Genomic DNA, 18274 nt, shown 5'->3' with positions numbered 1-18274 from the left:
ATGGGCCAAAATACCTCTAAGCTGATGTACAGGATTAATCAACAGATACAGGAAACATTTGGTCCATCAATTAATAAATATGAAACTTCACAAATTTTGCAACAAAGCACATAATCACAAAATCACATTTACTGACTTGAGGAAAAGACTGGAAACTGCAACTCAATGGCAGAGCACCTTTTTTGCATACAAAGGATCTTACCTTTGAACTTTAGCATCTGCTTATACAGCCAGGAAAGATTCTATCTGCAGATCTTAAGAGCCACTGCCATTCAGCAGAGAGAGTACAGGTGGTCCTTCTTAATGACCACTCATTCAGTGATCATTCAAACTTAGGATGGCACTGAACAAGTGGTACTTATGATCAGACCTTGTACTTTTGCAGCGTTCCTGCAGTCATGTGATTGTGATCCGGGCGCTCAGTGACCAGCTTGCAATTATGACGTCGCAGCTTGATCACCATTTGCGACCTTCTTTGGCAGCTTCCTACAAGCAAAGTCAATGGGGAAGCCAGCAGGAGGTTGTAAATGGTGACCGTGTGACATCATGCTTAACGATGTTATGGGATTTGCTTAACAACGGCAACTAGAAGTACTGGAATTTCCATTGCTAAGCAGCACAGTCATGTGACGTCGTGCTTTATGACTGTGTAGCTTAGTGACAGAAATTCCAGTCTCAATTACTATCTTTAATGAGCCAGACACACCAATGGTCTGTCATGATGTCAGTTAATTTCCTACATTGAATTTATAAGAGATCAGTAGTATCTCTGGACTTTCACAACTAATTATAGAAATGGTCAAGATAAAAACACTAACACGTAAATCACAGTGACTGAGTAAGATTAACAACAAAAGCACTGAAACACACTTCAGACAGAAATACTAATCTATACATGCTTTGTTCAAGATCATAGAATATTCCTCAGTGGATTTAGTGCAATGTTTTATGGCCTCTACAGAGCTTTATATGAAATAACAAGATGCAGATTCATACCAGAATGATTAACTAAGGCCCGAGTTTGTCCATCTGCAGTTGGAGTAATCAAATCCCAGATAAAACTTTTGATGTTCTCATCTCCTTTATAATGATTGAGACAATATACAAGGATAGTCCGGCAGATAGTTTCCACATCTTGCTCAGTTAGCTGACGCTTATAGCGTCCATGTAGAAGGATATCAGTCCATCGACCCCAACTATAAGAAAAAAACAAAAAACAAAACATGCAACAGACTTCACATTTTGTCATTACCTGCACAGTTTTTATATTAAGACAAAATACGTAAGTACATTCTGTGGGTCAGAGGAATCAATTCCCTAGCATCCGAGTTATTTTACTAAGCAAGCAGCAAGTTCACTAATATTTTACTATACTGGAAACAATAAAATACACATGTTTAATGCTAATGGCTCTCATATGCTCTGAATCGGAATTTGTATCCCAGAGCAATCTCTGCAGTTTTGTGATTTTGACATCAATTTGAATTCAGTTCTCTAATACTCTATCTGTACTAACTGTCCACAGGAACAAAGCTTAGACAGAGACTCTTAATACCATCTTAGTATAATTCAATAAGACAGTTTTGCTAGATTCAATGATACAATAAGAGATTATGGCATAACTTTAATTTGAAAATTATCAAATTTTACAGAAATATGAGTTTATTGAACTATAAAACAAATGGTGCTAAAGCACAAAGTCTAATATTTTAACTATTTGTTTATTCCATACCATAGTTTAATGGTGTGTGGGAAAGACCTTGGGACAGGGGGTGAAGAGAAGCTGCTTAGGGAACGGTCAGATAAGAGGGCATAGCCCACAGCTGGACAGTGGGAGGAGCAAGAGGCTCAGAAAAGACCCTCTCTAGTTTCTCAGGTTGCAAAGGAGACAGCAGGAGATTTGTACTTTCAGACTTGCAGGATTGATATCAGCTTACTGGATAGACCAGACAGGAAGCATGACCAGGTAAGTTAATTCTATTTTATTGTAAAGCTACATTAACAGAATTTTGCAGGTCTGAAAGTACAAATCTCCTGCCGTCTACAGGCTGAGAAACTAGAGAATAATTTTATTTACAGAAAGCAAACATATTTACAGGCTCTCTGTGAGAGCTGCTTAACTCTCTACATGCCTACACAGAAGGGAAACTGAACCTAAAACAAGTTCAGGCAAGTTCCTCCCTTAGGCAATGCAACCATTAACATGTGAAAAGGAGACAATTAAATTCAACCTCTTCACCCAGCCAAAATGATTAGTTACCATAGTAACCTTAATCTGTAGTAGAAAACATATTAACACTCCCCTTTTTATACTACAGAATAAGATGCAAACCAATTTGCTTTGTTAACTCTTTGTTTCTTGGTACAGCAAGAGGTTTGGTTAAAATATCAGCAATCATGTCTTTTGATTCACAATATTTCAACATTATTTCTCCTTTGCTTATCATATCTTTGATATATTGATATTTAATATCGATATGTTTTGTCCTATTTTTGCAGGCTTCAGATTTTGCCATAGCAATGCAAGCTTGATTATCTTCATAAACAGTTATAGGCTGGTTCACTTCCATGCCTATGTCTTTTAACAAATGTTTAAACTCTGCTTCTGCAGTGGAAAGAGCAACAAGTGTTTGCTTTCTAGAATGCCAGCCTAAGCTAGACCCAGCAAATTGAATTAAAATCCCAGAAGTGGATTTCCTGTCACTGAGATCAGCTCCCCAGTCAGAATTGGCAAAAGCCTGCAATTTCTCTGTTCCAGAGGCATTTAGCTTCAGGCAATAATTCTTTGTTCCTTGCAAATACCTCATTAACCTCTTCAGTGCTGCTTTTCCAGTAGATGTAGGTTTCTCTACCTGTCTACTTAAAATGGCCACAGAATTTGAGATAACTGGGCGAGAGTGATTTGCAATGTACAGTAAACTTCCAATTGCAGATCTATATTTCTCTGCCTCAGTTAATAGAGTTTCTCCTATATCTTTCTGAAAATCTGTTATCATCGGAGTAGAGTTTACAGTCTTGCATATTAAAATCCTCTAGGAGCTTTTGAATTTTACTACGTTGGTTTAACAGAAAGCTACCATCCTTCTCCCTGTGTATTTCCAAACCTAGGTAATTTGTTACAGTTCCAAGGCTTTTTAATGTGAAATGGCTTTTCATGCAGGCTTCAAAATCAAGCCTTTGTTTTTCTGTTGATGTGAACAGCAGCAAATCATCAACATAAATGCACAGATACATACAGCCTTGTTTGTCTTTCTTCACATACACACATGGATCTGCGTTTCCTTTTTCAAAACCAAAATTCTGCAGTTTTTCATCTAATTTTTGGTTCCAGGATCTAGCAGCTTGTTTTAACCCATAGATTGATCTAGATTGAGTTCACAGACTAGATTCTCCCCTTTTTCATAGCCAGGGGGTTGCTGCATGTATAATCTGTGGTCTAAATCACCATAGAGAAATGCAGTTTGAATGTCATAGTGGTGAACTGACATTCCTTTGAGTGCAGCAATTTTTAACAGGAATCTAATTGATTCACCTTTAGTAACTGGTGCAAAAGTCTTTTCAAATTCTAAATCTTTCCTTTGAGTGAACCCTTTTGCAACTAACCTTGCTTTATATTTTTGGATTTCACCATCAGCATCCCTTTTCAGTTTGAAAATCCACCTATAACCTAGACAGCGTTCATTGGGAGGTAGATTTACCAGTTTCCATGTTTTATTTTCTTTCAGGGATGCTAACTCCTGTTGCATGGCAGAATGCCAATTTTGTGCAATCTCAGGTGGTAAAGCATTCACTTGTTCTAAAGACTCAGGTTCTGTGAATATGTGAAAAGCCTTTACTGTTTCAGCCTGAAAACGTGATGGAGGAACGCCTTTATTACTTCTCTGAGATCTGTGAGGTAATACAGGGCTTAAATTTTGACTCCTATCATTTTCCTGAGAAGCATCTGTCTCATCAGACAGATCTTCAGTTTGCTTTTCTGGTTTAATGTCCTCATCAGGAAAAAAAATCACCATCAGCAAGTCCTTGCTGTTCTCTTGTGGTGGTCAGATCAACTGGAGAGCTAGAGTTTAATCTCCCCCAGTTTTGTTCAGCAAAAGAAGCGCTTTTGCTAATTATTAATTTCTCTCCCATTATGAACCTGTAGCTCCTTTGGCTTTGTTCATAGCCAACAAAGATGGCTTTCTTTGTTGTGGGGCCTCCTTTCCTTCTCTGTTGTTTTGGAATATGAACCCATGCGGTGCTACCAAACACTCTAAGATGGTTTACCTTTGGTTTCATACCATAAAACAAATGGAATGGAGTGTCCTGAATCACAGAGTTATACAATCTGTTTTGTACATAACAGGCAGTAGATATTGCCTCTCCCCAATACTTAAAAGATAAATGTGAATCTTTAAGCATGCATTCCATTGCATTTTGCAAGGTTCTGCCCTTTCTTTCAGCAACACCATTTTGCTGAGGGGTGTAAGGGTTAGAAAGAATTTGTTCTATTCCCTTTTCCACTAGGAACCTTTTGGATTTGTGAGAAAGGTACTCTCCTCCTCTATCACATTGGAATGCAGATCCAGGCCTAGGGAATTTTCCATTTGCCCATGTCACAAAACTTTTAAATTTCTCAAATGCCTCATATTTATGTTTTAAGATGTAGATAAATGTGTATCTTGAGAAATCATCAATGATGGTCATTGCATACCTTGCTTGTCCAAGACTTGGAGCAAAAGGACCAATAATGTCAGAGTGTACAATTTCCAAAGGTCTAGTTGTAACTCTGTCACTGTGCTTACTCACAGGAGCTTTTAGTGTTTTGCATTCTTTGCAAACTACACAATCTAAGTATTTGTCACAGGGTTTTATCTTTAGGTCAGCACACAGCTGTGGCATTTGTGCTATATATTTGAAATTAGCATGACCAAATCTTCTATGCATCAGGTGTACACATTGGTCATGATATGGAGTGTTGCCAACTGCAGCTTTGCAGCTTGGCTTCCTTGCATTTTGCACCATGTACAAGGAGTCTTTTAATATACCAGTAGCACACAATTTTCCTTTTTTACGTATTTCACAACCATTTTTCTTAAATGTTATGACATACCCTGTTGCAGCCAATTGTGCCACAGATAAAAGGTTTGATTGTAAATTTGGCACATACAACACACCTTTTACAGTTTCTCCCAAGCAGGATAAATACAAGTCACCTTGTCCCATAATTTTGGTCACAGACCCATCAGCCAAAGATACACTTTGTCTTTCAGTTTTAGACAGTGACACAAAAGAGCTTTTACAATTACATAAATGACAACTGGCCCCAGAATCTAACACCCATACATCAGAATTACCCTTCTCAGCAACCTGTGCAATTTGAGTTGTCTGAAGAGCCTTCTTCTGTGTTGCCCTTGTGTTCTTCTTCTCTGTCTTTCTACTCTTGGGTCTCAAGGGACAGTCTTTCTGCAAATGTCCAGCTGAATCACAAGTGAAGCATCGCTGGCTGGCTAGCGCTGTGGCCTCAGCTTCCTTTCCCTTCTTTTCCCTTGTTTTCTGGTACTGCAGCTTTCCAGTAGAGATGGGGGGGGGGAATCTTTCCTCTCTCTTCTCCCATTCAGCGAGTAAGTGCTGTGTAACATACGATGAGGTGAGGTTTGCTTCAGGCATAGCCTCCAGGGTACAAATCAGCGTGTCCCACATTTCATTCAGTGAGGACTGGAGGATATAGGATTTTGTGAGAGGTATAAATTCCATTCCTCTCTCCTGCAACTCAACAAACAGCTGCTGAATATGATGCAGGTGCTCAGGAAGGCTATCTCCTTCTGCAAGATAGGCTTTGTACAGCTTTTTTGTCAGGGTAACTTTACTCCCTGCTGTTGCCTTTACATACAAGTCTCTCAAAGCGTCCCAAAGTTGCTTTGCAGACTGCATACCTCGCACGTGGACTAGCTGATTGTCCTCAACTCCCAGGATAATGGTGGCTCTAGCCCGCTCATCCTGTCTAAGCCATTCAGCACTGGGATTTTGGGGGGTTTGCTCACCAATTGGCAGCCAAAGATTCTCTCTGCGAAGATACATCTCCATCTTCAGGACCCAATTCAAATAGTTGGTCTCTGATAGGCACTCCAGAGGCATCGCTGAGGGCTGGGAGGTAGCCATGGCTTCTTCCTTCTTTTGCAAGTCACCTCAGCCGGCTTCTTTGTCCTGTAGACAGGCAGTTGCTGGAAAATCTCCAGGTGGCTTCAAAGAAAATCTTCACAGGTCTTTGCTACCTGCCTTTAAATTGTGCATGAGGTGTGGAGCTGATCTCTCTATTCTCTCTGGGGTTTTACTGGGCTTACTGGGTTTACTGGGCTGTTTACTGGGCCCATAACCTGTTAGCAGATTGCTAGGAAAGCCTTTGGCCCAGGAGAGATCAGAAAAGTCACACACCAGGCATTTCTATAAAAATAATTTTATTTACAGAAAGCAAACATATTTACAGGCTCTCCGTGAGAGCTGTTTAACTCTCTAAATGCCTACGCAGAAGGGAAACTGAAACTAAAACAAGTTCAGGCAAGTTCCTCCCTTAGGCAATGCAACCATTAACATGTGAAAAGGGGACAATTAAATTCAACCTCTTCACCCAGCCAAAATGATTAGTTACCATAGTAACCTTAATCTGTAGTAGAAAACATATTAACAACTATGTCGTAATTCTTTCTGTTTACAAGATCTTAGGAATGGCAGTAACAGAAGCAGGTTTTCTTTAAAAAAGGGAAATCTGTTTTTTTTAACGACCTTCAGAATTCCTAGTATGTGATTAGGTAACAATTGTAATATTTGTGGTTGTACAACTACATTTTAATCATTTGATTTTCTAAATGTAAACTGGCCAGAGTCCCTCCTTGGTGGGGGGATGGGTGGTGATAGAAATTTCATTCATTCATTCATAAATAAATAAATAAATAAATAAAGGGCTAGAACAAAAACCTAGGATTTTACAGTTAATTGCCTCAATTTTACCACTTAGAAAATTGTAAGAATTACAGTCCAAACACACACAGAAGATGCCAGGTTGGGGAAGGTTGATGTAGGAGATACTGTGTGTGATAATACATTTGCAAAATGGTTGTCTCATCTATTGCAGCTCTATGCTAGTAACGAGGCTGAGTTTATCTCAGGGGTGGATGGAGAAGAAACAGGGCTGTACAATCTAAACTATTATGGGGAGGGTTGGTGTTGTGCACTGAGAATATACACACTGGTTGTAAGAAGCCCTATCAGTCAGTTTCTCTCCCATATTCCAGAATATTGTTGCCTGTCAACTTACTTTCCAGTCTGCAGTGCTATTGGTGAATGTCAGATCAACCCAAAATAAATAATATGTCATTCATGGATAAGAGGGCTCACTTGGTGTGCATTAATGAGACCAGGGAGAGTGAATACGGTAGGGTTGGTTTGATCCAGCACTGCCTATCTTGGGGGGCATCAGCATAAGCTGGACAGTGGGGGGACAGAATGGTTGTGATCCAAAGACATCCTTTTATGTCTACTAGGAGGCCATTCAGCTCTGTTGCAGATTTTAGGTGTATGTCCTGGTAATGGGCTATAAAAACAGAATGTTTTGTGTATTGCCCATTCCACTATTTCTTGAGCTGGTCAGGGTGATTTCTGATATGGAAGTGGCAATTGTCCATGGGGATTTCAACATTCACTTGGGGGCTGCCAATGCTGGCAATTTTCAACACTGGCTTGTGATGTGTTGGCTTCTATGATAAACCATGAAACTGTCTTAATGGGTCACTGACTCAACATTAGGAAGGAGAACGTATTCTTCATTTGGTCTTTGCATCAGGGTAGGAAGAGAGTGATCTAAAAGTGAAGGGAGTTGTCATTCCCTCTGCTGTGGTCTAAGCATTTCCTGATAAGATTGCTATCACAATTATATTTGACTTAGTACCTTCTGAACAGGTGTAATATGTTTGTGATAACCAAACCTCAGTCTTCTTATTTATCTGTAGGCTGGGGACTTCATTAGAGCATTTGTTTTTGGAGAATAATGGAATGTTAAAGATTCCTGAATGCCTTGGTGACAAGGCTGGCAGTTCTGCTGAGGCCCTAACTTGAATATTGATAGTGTGATTAAACGGATCACTGACTAAATCACTCCTAAAATCTATGCCAATGTAAAGCCTGGAAAGCTTTTTGGATTTCAGAAGGCCTATGGGCAATGAAACATATCACAAAATGGCTGGAGCACAAATGGTGAAAATGAAATGTGAAGATAAACTAACTTCACCATGCTAACGTGCAGTAGTAAAGGTAGTGAAAAAGAGTTTCTTCATAACCATCATTCTATATTCTCATCTATAGCCATCTGGAGAAATAACGTTGCATTGTTTGGGGTTTTTTAAATCCTACTCCTACAAATAGACTGTTGGAGCCCACAAACACACTCACAAGGGCATTTAGAGACAAAGCTGCTCTTTTTCATTTTGACCCAGATGCCATGGTTGGACAGAATGTCTGAAGCTGTGCATTCCATCATATGTCTTCTCAATTCCTGTCCTTCATGGCTGATTTGATCTAGCTGGATGAGAGGGAGTGGTTGGAACCAGAGTATAGTAAATGCACTTCTGTGGAAAGGCTTGTTATCACCTAACTTGAGAAGTATGGTAGAACACCTCCACTTTAAGAAGCCCACTCTGGATCATTTGGTTCTTAAATACTTCATTCCAGTCAATAATATATCCTTGAAAAGATAGTAAATCTATAGCTGCACATGCTCTTGGAAGAAAACAGGATATTTGGACCCACTTCAATAAAGACTAAGGTTTGGTTATCACAAATATATTACACCTGTTCAGAAGGTACTTAGTCAAATATAATTGTAATGGCATGCAAAGTGTATATGGTACCTGCTCCCTTAAATATCTTCTTGTGAACTACGATTTAGTAGGGACGCCTTTTCAACATGCTGTATCTGCCACTGATCCGCTGATGATCAGAGAAAGAGCATTCTCAAGACAAGCTCCCACTGTAGAATTCCCTCTTTGTTCGATTATGACTGGCACTGAACCTTGTGAGTTTTTAGAACTAACTAAAAATGTACCTGTTAAACACTTTTTCACTACCTTTACTACCGCATGATAGCATGGTGAAGTTAGTTTATCTTCACATTTGATTTTCACCATTTGTGCTCCAGCCATTTTGTCATATGTTTCATTGCTCATAGGCCTTCTGAAATCCAAAAAGCTTTCCAGGCTTTACATTGTTTACCTAGTCTGCTGTTTAAATCTGTGTTACTCTACTTATTAATGTTGTGTATCATTATTATTTTTGCTGTTTATAGTTTTTAATACACTGGTTTTCTGCAAATTCTACTAAGTTGTATCATCATAATCACCATCACCATCATCATCATCATTTAGATTTTTTTTTACTTATTGTAAATAATTTTCTAATTGTTTCTCACTTTAGAATAATTTTTAACAATGAATTTAGAAATGATGTGTTGGTATGAATGGATAAATGAATGAATGGGAAAACCAAGACTATACTCTTAACAATTCAGCATAATGCATGCAACCCAAGTTCTTCCACTGTTCGCTGTCAAAGACAATAACATATTCCAAGAAACAGCATCTGTTATATCATATGAGACTTCTGTGTACAGTCTCTATGTGCAGTAAGCTACAACCGTATATAACTAATAAGGGCCAAATAGTATAGAAGTCCTGAATACTGTTTGTTTTTCAGGCCATTGTACTTACCCATAGACCAACAGATTTTTTTCTACTCTAAAACATTCACTCCTTGCATATCCCTGGGATTTGTCCTGTGGCCTACGGAGTTTTATGCTAGGTTTTTCTTCAGAATCACTTTCGAGGTCTGAAAATTCCATCAGTTCATCTTCTTTGACTGCACTGTACAATCTAGTTTGCTTTCTTATCCTTGGAGTATCAATAACTAGATTGTTCTATAACAAAAATAAAAAAGAGATATTTTTTGTTTAAATAGGAATAATAAATGTATTTAAGCAAATTAAATAAAATAGGTAAGTTTAAATTTCTCACCCTTCCATTTAAGGCTTCAATGTCAAGTTCAGCTTTTTTTGCCCACTTCTGCCAGAAATTAGGATCATCTAAAGAAATATCTGTTCTGTTACCAGATGCAACAAAACTAGCCTAAAACAAAACCATATAATAACTTGATTAAAGACTGCAATATATATATATATACACACACTCATGTAATGAAAAAATATTTTGTGTTTGTTCATCTTTGTTTTCATGTCTACAGAACAAAAATAGAAATAAAAAATAGGCAGTTCTGTGTCATACAGAACCAGAGATCGAAGAAACAGATAGGGACTAGAGATGCATAAAATATTTTGACCTCACAGAAACTGTTTCAAAGCTGCTCTAATTCTACCAGAAGTGTTTATTAGGTGTTTAGGCTCAAAACACTTCAACCTTGAATGCTTTATATACTGCTAGAGTAGATGTACAATACAACACTACTGCTTTCATTCAGCAGTATCCTCATGATAAGGATGATGACAGATCCCTGTCTGCCAGAAACAAATGAAGTAACTAAATGTCCAAGTTTTAAATAGATATAAATAAATATTATTAACATGCAAAATGTTATTTGAAGAAAAAAAGTACATTCTTATTCTCTGGGTGAATCTGCTGTGACAAAAAGACGGTGTTCTTTATTACCTGCTGCGATATCACAAAAAAAGCAGCCAGGATTGGAGCACAGACGGTTGAATGACTGCTTTATACGTTCTTTTACTTTCCAAATGATTGCATCCTTCTTCTAAAACCACTGATGGAGAACATTCACTGGGACACAGCAAAATAAACTACTCTCCCTTAATCACTGCACAAAACTTTTTAATAATGTTCTATGCAAAGTGTATAGATTCTAGGTAGTTCTCCATATCATGTATTATAGATGCAAAACATAATACTTTCTATAGCAGTGTTTCTCAACCGTGGCAACTTTAAGATACATGGACTTTAACTCTCAGAATTCCTCAGCCAGCATGGCTAGCTGGTGAATTCTGGCAGTTGAAGTCCACGTATCTCAAAGTTGCCACAATTGAGAAACACTGTTCTATAGCCTGAATATATGCATGAATGTTCGCTGCTGAGTATTCCCAGCTGAGTTACAGGTTTTCTAAAATACCTTATTTCTTATATACACTGAACAGACATTTATGCTTGTTTTAAGGTATGAAATTTCATGTTTCAGATATTTTATAGATTCTTCTGTTTTTCTACAGGGCGTTCGTATAAAGTTTCCAAGTATTTTAAGGAAGAGGAATAGCTTTCAAGTTATATTCATGTTTCAACTTGCAAATTTGCATAGACTCAGTGAATTCTAGATTCTGATTTGGAACATTATGTTCCAAATCAGAATCTAGAATTCACTGAGTCTATGCAAATTTGCAAGTTGAAACATGAATATAACTTGAAAGCTATTCCTCTTCCTTAAAATACTTGGAAACTTTATACGAACGCCCTGTAGAAAAACAGAAGAATCTATAAAATATCTGAAACATGAAATTTACTGTCTGCTACAATGGAATTTCCCTTCCTGGATCACTGCTTTGTTGTGGTGAAGGGGCTTGTGTAACTCAATGAAGCCATGAGTTATGCCATGCAGGGCCACCCAAGATGGACAGGTAATGGCAGAGAGTTCTGACAAAACATGGTCCACTGGAGAAGGAAATGGCAACCCACTCCAGTATCCTTGCCAAGAAAACCCATGGACAGTATCAAAAGGCTAAAAGATATGATGCTGAAAGATGAGCCCCTCAGGTCAGAAGGTGTCCAATATGCTACTGGGGAAGAGCAGAGGGCAATTACAAGTAGCTCCATAAAGAGTGAAGTGGCTGGGCCAAAGCCAAAAGGACACTCAGTTGTGGATGTCTCTGGAAATGGAAGTGAAAGGAAAGTCTGATGCTGTAATGAACAATATTGCACAGGAACCTGGAATGTAAGCTCTATGAATCAAGGTAAGCTGGATGTGGTCAAACATGAGATGGCAAGATTGAACATTGACATCTTGGGAATCAGTGAACTACAATGGACGGGAATGGGCGAATTTAATTCAGGTGACCATTATATCAATTAATGCGGGCAAGAATCCCTTAGAAGAAATGGAATAGCCCTCATAGTCAATAAAAGAGAGGGAAAAGCAGTACTGGGGTACAACCTCAGAAATGACAGAATGATCTCAGTTCAAATCCAAGGCAAACCATTAACATCACAGTAATCCAAGTCTATGCCCCAACCACTGATGCCAAAGAAGCTGAAGTTGACCGATTCTATGAAGACCTACAACACCTTCTAGAACTAACACCAAAAAAAGATGTCCTTTTCATCATAGGGGATTGGAATGCTAAACTAGGAAGTCAAGAAATAACCGGAATAACAGGCAAGTTTGGCCTTGGAGTACAAAATGAAGCAGGGAAAAGGCTAAAAGAGTTTTGTCAAGAGAACACGCTGGTCATAACAAACACTCTTTTCCAAAAACACAAGAGATGACTCTACACATGGACATCACCAGATGGTCAATACCAAAATCAGATTATGTACTTTGCAGCCAAAGATAGAGAAGCTCTATACAGTCAGTAAAAACAAGACCTGGAGCTGACTGTGGCTCAGATCATGAGCTTCTTATTGCAAAATTTAGGCTTAAATTGAAGAATGTAGGGAAAACCACTAGGCCGTTCAGGTATGACCTAAATCATATCCCTTATGAATATACAGCGGAAGTGGTGAACAGATTTAAGGGACTAGATCTGGTAGACAGAGTGCCTGAAGAACTATGGACGGAGGTTCATAACATTGTATAGGAGGCAGCAACTAAAACCATCCCAAAGAAAAAGAAATGCAAGAAAGCAAAGTGGCTGTCCGACGAGGCTTTACAAACAGCTGAGGAAAGAAGGAAAGTGAAAAGCAAGGGAGAAAGGGGATGATATAACCAACTAAATGCAGATCTCCGGAGAATAGCAAGGAGAGGTAAGAAGGCCTTCTTAGATGAACAATGCAAAGAAATCGAGGAAAACAATAGAATGGGGAAGACTAGAGATCTCTTCAAGAAAATTGGAGATATCAAGGGAAGGTTTTGTGCAAAGATGGGCATGATAAAGGACAAAAAAGGCAGGGACCTAACAGAAGCAGAAGAGATTAAGAAGAGGTGGAAAGAATATACAGAAGAACTATATAAGAAGGATCTTAATGTCCCTGATACCCACGACGGTGTGGTCACTGACCCTGAGCCGGACATCCTAGAGAGTGAAGTCGAGTGGGCCTTAGGAAGCATTACTAACAACAAAGCTAGCAGAGATGACAGTGTTCCAGCTGAGCTATTTAAAATCCTAAAAGATGATGCTGTTAAAGTGCTGCACTCAATATGCCAACAAATTTTGAAAACTCAACAGTGGCCACAGGATTGGAAAAGGTCAGTTTATGTTCCAATTCCAAAGAAGGGAAATGCCAAAGAATGTTCAAACTACTGTACAATTGCGCTCATTTCACATGCTAGCAAGGTTATGCTCAAAATCCTACAAGCTGGGCTTCAGCAGTACGTGAACCAAGAACTACCAGAAGTACAAGCTGGGTTTCAAAGAGGCAGAGGAACTAGAAATCAAATTGCCAATATTCGCTGGATCATGGAGAAAGCAAGAGAGTTCCAGAAAAACATATCGTGATGATTGCCTTTCTCTAAATAAAACTCTCAGACTCAAAATGTCAATTCAGGTTCTGGATTTATTTAGAAAAGAGTGCAAACAGGTAAAAAGCTGAGAATGAGAAAAGCGCGCCTAAACTCAAACTAAATAGCATCTTTGCAAACAACACCCCACCCCCTCCCTCACATACAGTTCGCCCCACATTCCCAGGTGCTCCTAATGAGCTCTGCTGATCAACGGGCAAAAAGACCTTGACATTTCAGAGATAGCCTAAACACATTCCTCCTGGCACAGATCAGCACGTCTCCTGTACAAGGCTCTCAGCAGCACCCTCCCAGCCCGGACACGTATCAGCACCTTGGCAAGCGAACCGTTACGATGTAGACAAACACCGGAACGGTGAACATGACACATCTACTTCTGCTTCATTGACTACGCCAAAGCCTTTGATTGTGTAGATCACAACAAACTGTGGCAAATTCTTAAAGAGATGGAAGTATTGGACCACCTTACCTGTCTCCTGAGAAACTTGTATGTGGGTCTGGAAGCCACAGTTAGAACCAGACATGGAACAACCGCTTGGTTCAAAATCGGGAAAGGAGTACGGCAAGGCTGTATTTTGTCACCCTGCTTATTTAACTTATATGCAGAGTACATCATGAGAAATGCCAGGCTGAATGAATCACAAGCTGGAATTAAGATTGCCGGGAGAAATATCAACAACCTCAGATATGCGGACAATACCATCTAATGGCAGAAAGTGAAGAGGAACTAAAGAGCCTCTTGATGAGGGTGAAACAGGAGAGTGCAAAAGCTGGCTTGAAACTCAACATTAAAAAAACTAAGATCATGGCATCTGGTCCCATCACTTCCTGGCAGATAGAAAAGAAAGAAATGGAAGCAGTGACAGATTTTAGTTTCTTGGGCTGCAAGATCACCACAGACAGTGACTGCAGCCATGAAATTAAAAGACGCTTGCTCCTTGGAAAGAAAGCTATGGCAAACCTAGACAGCATGTTAAAAAGCAGAGACATCACCTTGCCGACAAAGGTCCATATAATCAAAGCTATGGTTTTCCCAGTAGTGATATATCACTGTGTGAGAGTTGGACCATAAGGAAGGCTGAGTGCCAAAGAATTGATGCTTTCAAACTGTGATGCTGGAGAAGAATCTTAAGCGTCTCTTGGACTGCAAGGAGGTCAAATCAGTCAATCCTACACAAAATCAACCCTGACTGCTCATTGGAAGGACAGATACTGAAGATGAAGCTCAAATACTTTGGCTACTTAATGCAAAGAGAGGAATCACTGGAAAAGACCCTGATGCTAGGAAAGACTGAAGGCAAAAGGAGAAGGGGATGGCAGAGGATGAGATGGTTAGATAGCATCATTGATGCAATGAACATGAATCTGAGTAAACTCCAGGAGACAGTGGAGGACAGGAAGGCCTGGCGTGCTATGGTCCATGGGATTACGAAGAGTCAGACACGACTTAACAACTGAACAACAACAACAACAGTGGAATTTAAGGGTATGCCTATATTCAGGGCTATCCATGGGAAAGATCAGTTATATATGCTTCCGATTAATCTGGAAAATAATTATTTTTAATACCCACCTTTGCAAATGTGGAGCCTTTTCCCTCAGACTCAATTGTGATTGTGTGTGTCCGCCGCAAAAGAATTTGATCTATATCCTCTTCACAAAATTTGGACCCTTCATCTTCTTCATCCATTAAAGCACCATAAGCCCCTTTCCTCAAAAGATCCTCTATTTCTTTTTTGGAAAGCTGCTGAACCTATAATTTGTGAGGAGAAGGAGTTGCCTTTTTATTTTTGTTTTAATATTTATCACTATCAAAGAAACAATCTTTTTATTTTCTTAACAAGTATAATTAGGATTAGGAAATTCTAGGGTCTCTAGGATTTTATCCCAGTATCATTTCTCCTTCGAAGTCAGAAGAAATTCAAAATGGTACTCTCCTTCCTGCTGGTTAAGGAGGCCACCTTTTCCTAAAGTTGAAGTGAAGCTGCAGATCTGCTGGATCCTAACTTTCTCCTTCTTCTGCCACACTCCCACCTTTGATGAAATTTAAAATAAAGTGATCGCTGGTCTACACTTATTCCCTCTCAATGTAAACAAAGGATGGATTTTTTTTTCCCCAAAACAACTGAACATGAAAGGCATTGTAATAAATATTGTTTCTTACTATTTACTAGTTCCTCCTTAATTAGAACATTTAGGTGGAAGGCTTGGATGGGATAATATAGTTGGCAATAAGAGGAGGAACCAGATAGCTTCGGCTGATCTTGAAAATCCAAGCAGTATCAGACCCTTTTAATACCTGGATGGAAGACGATCAGGAAATCCCAGAGCTGTAGACCAGACTGAGACGTTTATCCTAAAATAAGAATATGAGCGACTACCATATTCCATATTATTGCAAACAAAACAGCATGGATGTAAATGTGTAATCATCAGGAGTCAAGCTCTACTCAAGGGAAACATTATGCTTTTTTTTAAAAGCTATAAAAGGAAAGGAAAGGAAAGGAAAGGAAAGGAAAGGAAAGGAAAGGAAAGGAAAGGAAAGGAAAGGAAAGGAGGCATATATCCTTACCCCATTTGTAGCATTCTCTCTTCCACTCATGGACTGAAGCACAGCTTTATCAAGACCAAGTTTTAAGCTTGCTTTGTCAAACATTTCCCTTTCATAAGAATTCCTTGTTATTAATCTGTAGATTTTCACTGATTTGCTCTGTCCTATCCTGTGACATCGAGCCTGAGCCTGGAAAATAATGAAATTAGATTTGTAAAAACATTTTAACACATTAAAATGGGTAGTAAAATGAATAAATGTTAGAACAATGCTTTTTTAAAAGAATTTTAAAGAGCTCAAACAGAACGTACTACCTGAGCAATAAATTCTGATAGGGGGAGCACTAAGGAAATACTCTGTGTCAACTGCCTTTTACAATATTACCTGAAGATCATTTTGAGGATTCCAATCTGAATCAAAAATGATGCAGGTATCAGCAGCAGTAAGATTAATCCCCAAGCCACCTGCTCTTGTGCATAGTAGAAAAACAAATCTGTCAGAATCAGGTCTGGAAAACCTATCAATAGCTGCTTGGCGAAGGTTGCCTCTTACTCTGCCATCAATTCGTTCATAAGGATACCTATGAAAACAAGGCAGTATTAAAAAGATATACCCTCTGTGCCAGTAAATCAAGACTGAAATCATTGTTCTCTACTCAGCAAATACAGCTTTTCTTATTAACTTTTGCAACTTTACAGCTCAAATTTCAATTCTAGCATGTAAAGGGAAGTATACAAAATGAGTAGGGAGAAGGAGAGGTTACAAGAAGGGCATCATTCCCATGTTCGGCCTTTTACAGACATTTTTCTTGTTTTAAAAATGTATGTCAAATTTCAGAAAATTACACAAAGTTACAGAAAAAAAATGTTATTGATATACTTAATTGGCTATTTCACCCAGAATTAAGAGGCTGAAAATGGTTCCAATTCAAAAGAATAATAAAGGAAGAAAACATTTTTGAAAATCTATGATTAGAGACTGTTTTATGGACTAATTTTTACTAGAGTCTGTTACATATAGTAGAAAACAAGTTTTAATCTTGTTTTATTCTAGAAGTATTATAAAGTCTAAAATAAAAGGTGATACGCTATGACAGTCAGCAAAGAGTTAGAATTAATGACACAATTATTGATTTGTTTCGGTATTTTCTTACTTTACTGTAAAATATTCCTATAAAATTTTCCTTCTCTGTGCAATGCAGGTTAAATACACAAGGGAACGATGAATAACCATTATTTCCTAAACTTAAATTATGCTGTTGTTCTCACCGTCTTTGAATGAGGTAGTCTTCTAATATGTCCAAGCAGCGTACCATCTGGGAAAAGATAAGCACCCTGTGGCCACCAGCCTTCAATTTTGGCAGCAACTTGTCAATCAGAACTAGCTTGCCAGCAGCCTGGATCATTGCCTGGAGCTGAAAATCTGGAGAGTCAGGATTGTGTGTTTCTTTAAACTCTTCCAAAATTTTCTCTTCAGCACCTGCAAAGATTGGACAGCAATATGTGAATACTCTAAAGGTTTTATTAATAAAATTATGAATTTACTTCCAGTTCCCCATACAATGTATAAGAGTTTTATATGTAAATATATATTTATATAGCTGCATTTATTTAATTAAATTTAGCATGGAAAACACATAAATACAAACCAAACCAAAGCTTCCAGCAAACAAGTTTCACAACAACACAGAGGTGCCAAGCCAGAAGTCATAACAAATTAGGGAGCAGAGAGTGATTGAATAATTAATTAGTAAATTAAGAACATAAGTACAATATATAACAGCTAGACAGAGAATATAATGGCAAAACCAATTCTTTTTTTTAAAAAGTGTTTTTACATACCATTACTAACCATCCAAATTATAGGTTACATTAACTGCACTGTAGCAAGAAACAAATCCCAAACTGAATGACTTCTACATCTACCACGTAAGGACTATTTTGTAGCAAAATGAATAGCTGAAGATCATAATGACAGTAAAAATGTCCCCAAAAGAAAAGCTTATAG

The 18274-nt window shown here is 38.5% G+C and overlaps 1 protein-coding gene across 1 annotated transcript in view; it reads right to left on the bottom strand.

The window, feature by feature from the left end:
- The window catches only part of CHD7 (chromodomain helicase DNA binding protein 7), a 203949-nt gene that overhangs the window by 24335 nt on the left and 161340 nt on the right, over positions 1–18274 (bottom strand). Inside the window, exons 17-23 of the mRNA XM_063299329.1 lie at positions 17536–17746; positions 16652–16847; positions 16289–16456; positions 15290–15469; positions 10041–10151; positions 9738–9943; positions 997–1196 (exon numbers count right to left, since the gene is read on the bottom strand). Coding sequence (XP_063155399.1) covers positions 997–1196; positions 9738–9943; positions 10041–10151; positions 15290–15469; positions 16289–16456; positions 16652–16847; positions 17536–17746 — 1272 coding nt within the window. The remainder of the gene's footprint in view (positions 1–996; positions 1197–9737; positions 9944–10040; positions 10152–15289; positions 15470–16288; positions 16457–16651; positions 16848–17535; positions 17747–18274) is intronic.

This window comes from Candoia aspera, chromosome 3 (assembly GCF_035149785.1).
Source record: "Candoia aspera isolate rCanAsp1 chromosome 3, rCanAsp1.hap2, whole genome shotgun sequence".
NCBI classification, from domain to species: Eukaryota; Metazoa; Chordata; class Lepidosauria; order Squamata; family Boidae; genus Candoia; species Candoia aspera.
Note: the sequence above shows the minus strand (reverse complement) of the source record. Positions and strands in the feature narration are given on the sequence as shown.